Source organism: Glycine max, chromosome 6 (assembly GCF_000004515.6).
Source record: "Glycine max cultivar Williams 82 chromosome 6, Glycine_max_v4.0, whole genome shotgun sequence".
NCBI classification, from domain to species: Eukaryota; Viridiplantae; Streptophyta; class Magnoliopsida; order Fabales; family Fabaceae; genus Glycine; species Glycine max.
The window spans coordinates 49,791,565-49,795,205 of record NC_038242.2 but is presented as its reverse complement, the minus strand read 5'-3'; the positions used below and the strand labels follow the sequence as shown (position 1 = coordinate 49,795,205).

Here is a 3,641-nt window from a genome sequence, read left to right as displayed (position 1 = left end):
CCCTTTAGTCTCAATTCCTAAGCTATTGAGGACTATGTTGGTGTATCCAAACATAGTTAAAGATTATGATAAAATTTAGAGTAAATTGCACACACACCTCTTGAGGTTAGTGTTTATTACACTCAAGCTCACTCCTTTTTTTATCATACACAAGACTCCCTTGATTTTTTACCATCCATTAACGTGTGATCCCCTGACCCACTAACACTGTAAAAAATAACGAGAAAAAAGAGAAAGAAGTGAGGATCTAGTAGCTCCGCCGTCACATCCTCAACCCCGATAAAGGTGGCATTGTTGTACTTGACGATTCAGTTGTCGAGCTGCAATGAGCCGTCACAGGAGGTGATGCAAAGGTTGCCGAGTTGGGTGACTGCATGTGACACGCAATGAGAGCATTGATTGTTGGTGAAGTCGCCGCGACACTGCAAGAGATCGTAGTCGGTGTCACAAGAGGCAGTGACAGTAAAGTTGTTGTGCTTGTCGAAGGCGATGGAGTTGACGGGAGAGGTGAGGAGCGAGTTGACGTTTTCATAGGCAAAACCCAGCGTGAACTTGGACTGGGCATTTCACAAAAAATTAACACCGTTAGTAACGGTAACTATTTAGGGGAGACAAAAGAAATCCGATTTCAGGGAGGAGATTTAAGTATAATAAACGTTAACTTCAAAAGGGATGAGTATAATTTATTCTAAAATTTATTATTACTTCTCGAACTTAGTAGGTTAAATTAAAGAACTGCAGAGCTAACACCACTATGATATAAATATTTTGATCAATTGTAGTCAAAACACATTTGTTGCTCAATGGTCAAACTGCACCGGAGACTTCACGTCTATGAAATTGTTATGCTTCTTTTGACTTTCGAACAACAAAATAATAGTTCATGCCTCTCTGGCTTCAAGCAACTCAGATGTACAAGTACTTCTAAAACTGTAAGGGGCAAAAAACTGCTAGTTTTTGCAGTTCTTTTTTCCTTATTTAATATGACTCTTATAGCACGATTAAGTATATGCTGATCAAACTCAAAAAATGTGAACGTTGGTGGTAGACATTCATGATATGAAGACATATACCCGATTTTGTCTGATAATATAATGAGAAGAGTATAATTGGAGTAAGAAATTGTGGATCCAAGCATTGTAATCAGCAGAATGAGGGAATCCAGGTCCTCTATTTCTAAAATGGAACCTATAAAGATTCTTGTAGGAACTAGAAATACAATTTTAAGTTCTGGCCTATGGTAAATTTGATAGAATGTCATCTTAATGTTACAAAATTGATTGATCGCAGCAACATAATGAAACAATTTGATTGGAAGTCATCTTATTGTTACAAAGTTGATTGATCAGCAACACAATTTGGTTCTGATGTCATCTTACAATGTTACAAAATTGATTGATAAGCAAGACTATGAAACATTTCATAGTTTTTTTGGCCTATGACAAATTTGATTGAAAGTCATCTTGATGTTACAAAATTGGGTTGATCAGCAACACAGATTGATTTGAATTTCATCTTACAATGTTACAAAATTGATTGATCAGCAACAGAAAGAAACTATATTCAACGAGGATGATGATGAGGCATATACTCATGCTCAATTATAGGTGTGGTTCGGGTGCCAAGTGCAGTAGGAGCCCTCACATGTCCAACCATTGAAACCTGAAGGGCTTCTTCTTCATAGGCCCTCCTCTCCATCTCCACCATTCTTGATCTCTTCTTCACCCTAACAAGCATTGCCACAAGAAGAAGGCCTAAAAGAAAAGCACCCAAAGCGGCGCCAATGGTGCTCCCGACCGCCACTTTCCACCGGCTCAAGGGCTTATTCCTGAACTGATCCGGCGGTGAGTACTCCACAACCAAGCCAAAATGGCCATGCCTCTTAGCAACACAAACAAGTGGTCTTGAAGGGTTTGGTGCTTTTGCTAGTGTCATTCTTCCGTCACCTTCGAAACTAGCACACAAGGGCTTGATCCCACCTTCTTGGTTCATCCTTGTGGCATTGGTGAAGTCAATTGTCATAGGCTTTTCTCCAGCCACAATCCCAAGCTGAAAAGGGTTGCTTGAGTTTGCATCTTCATCAGCATTGTAAGCTAGGAGTCCCACAATTGGAGACACAAGTTGGTACCCAGAGAGATCATAGTTAGCATAATATATAGAAGACCAATTATACCCCATGTTTTGTCTAATCAGCATGACCCTCTCAATACATGGATGCACAGTTACACCAGTACCAAGATGAAACTCCTTCAAGTGTGCACCATACCTTCTCAAACTGCCACATCTGAACCTCACAGCATCAACTCCAATGCCTGAAAGATTTGAAGGCAAGTCCACTGATTGTGGTATTGCTGTCTTGAAGTTCTTGTCCAATGCCTTGAATGTGTGATCTCTTATGATTAGGTCAAGAACATGAGCTGACTTGACACCATCCTGAGCATCGGATCCCGGAAATGTAAACAACACCCAGGAAAATATCATCAGAATCAGACCAAAAGCAGAGCCCATGAGACAAAAAGAGCCAAGATTGTAACCAAGATTTTAAATTGCGGTCGCAGTCACGGTTGCAGTTTCGTCGTGATCCTTGATATTGTGTGAAATTGCAGACAAATGTGACATATGTGGCCACAATTGAGACCTGATTCCAATAATCTTGATGTTGTGGCCACCGAAATTACGGTCTTAGTAGACCGTATTTTCAAACCTTGATTATCACACTAACAATGTGTCACGCTGAAATTCCTTTTCCTGGTATTCTCTAACTACAACATCAAAAGACAACAAGCATTGATGATATTTTTCTCCTAAGGAAACACTGTGGCTAAATCATGAATTTTACTTTTTTATCTCTATGGAATGAGTCTCAAAGAAGAAAGATTGTAGAGAGTGGTAATAGATGAGAAGGGTAAGGGTAGTAGTAGTACACACCAGATCAAGGAAGTGGAAAAGGATAAAGTAAAGTACTTGTTCTGCTTCTTGAAGATGTTCCCTCAACAAAACTCACATATGCTGTTCCTGTCAAAAGGACTGCCTCTTGTAGTGATGTAAGTGGCAAGATCCAATTCAATGACCATAAGAAGAAAAAAAAAGGAAAAAATAAAAAATAAAAAATATATTGAACCTAAAGGAGCAGGGGAAAAAAAACTGTTCTCTATCTATCTACCAGTGAATGTGGTATAGGAATTAAAGAAAAGGGGTAAGAAGAAATGATTGTTGAGCGTGGAATGATGATGACACTTCATGGTGAAATGAAGCAAAATGGCAAAAGAATTAAAAGGGGGGTTGGAGGGAGAGGTGTTTAAGCGTGCTGAGAAATGAAACTAAAGCATTTCTTGTTGTTGTGCCATGGGGTCCAATAACACTAATTGTGTTTGGTGTAACATGCCATGTCCCCCACTTGTAGCACTCAATGGGTCTAATGTTAGGCATACCATAAACATGAACATGACCTTTCCCACAGTAAAAAAATATAAAGGTCTTTTCAATTTTTTTCTTCTTCTTTGTTTAAACTTAGAAACACAAATTTCAACATATGGGTCAATGTTAACTGATCATGTTTGTGACAAATTATTATATGATTGGACACAAAATTAAACAGTTATATTAATCAAACCATGATTTAGAAGTACCAATTCAGCCAT

The 3,641-nt window shown here is 38.8% G+C and overlaps 1 protein-coding gene across 1 annotated transcript; it reads right to left on the bottom strand.

Moving 5' to 3' along the window:
• Nucleotides 1–1,395: 1,395 nt before the first annotated feature.
• On the bottom strand, nucleotides 1,396–3,407 carry LOC100807935 (uncharacterized). The gene is made up of 2 exons (XM_041016769.1): nucleotides 2,929–3,407; nucleotides 1,396–2,762 (listed from the first exon to the last, which is right to left on the bottom strand). Exon 2 carries the CDS (start codon nucleotides 2,506–2,508, stop codon nucleotides 1,564–1,566), a length of 945 nt encoding a protein of 314 aa, XP_040872703.1. The 5' UTR covers nucleotides 2,509–2,762; nucleotides 2,929–3,407; the 3' UTR covers nucleotides 1,396–1,563.
• Between the last annotated feature and the right edge of the window lie 234 nt (nucleotides 3,408–3,641).

Excerpts from the sequence above, each read along its gene's own strand:
- LOC100807935 (XM_041016769.1), bottom strand. The coding sequence starts at position 2,508 with ATGGGCTCTGCTTTTGGTCTGATTCTGATGATATTTTCCTGGGTGTTG.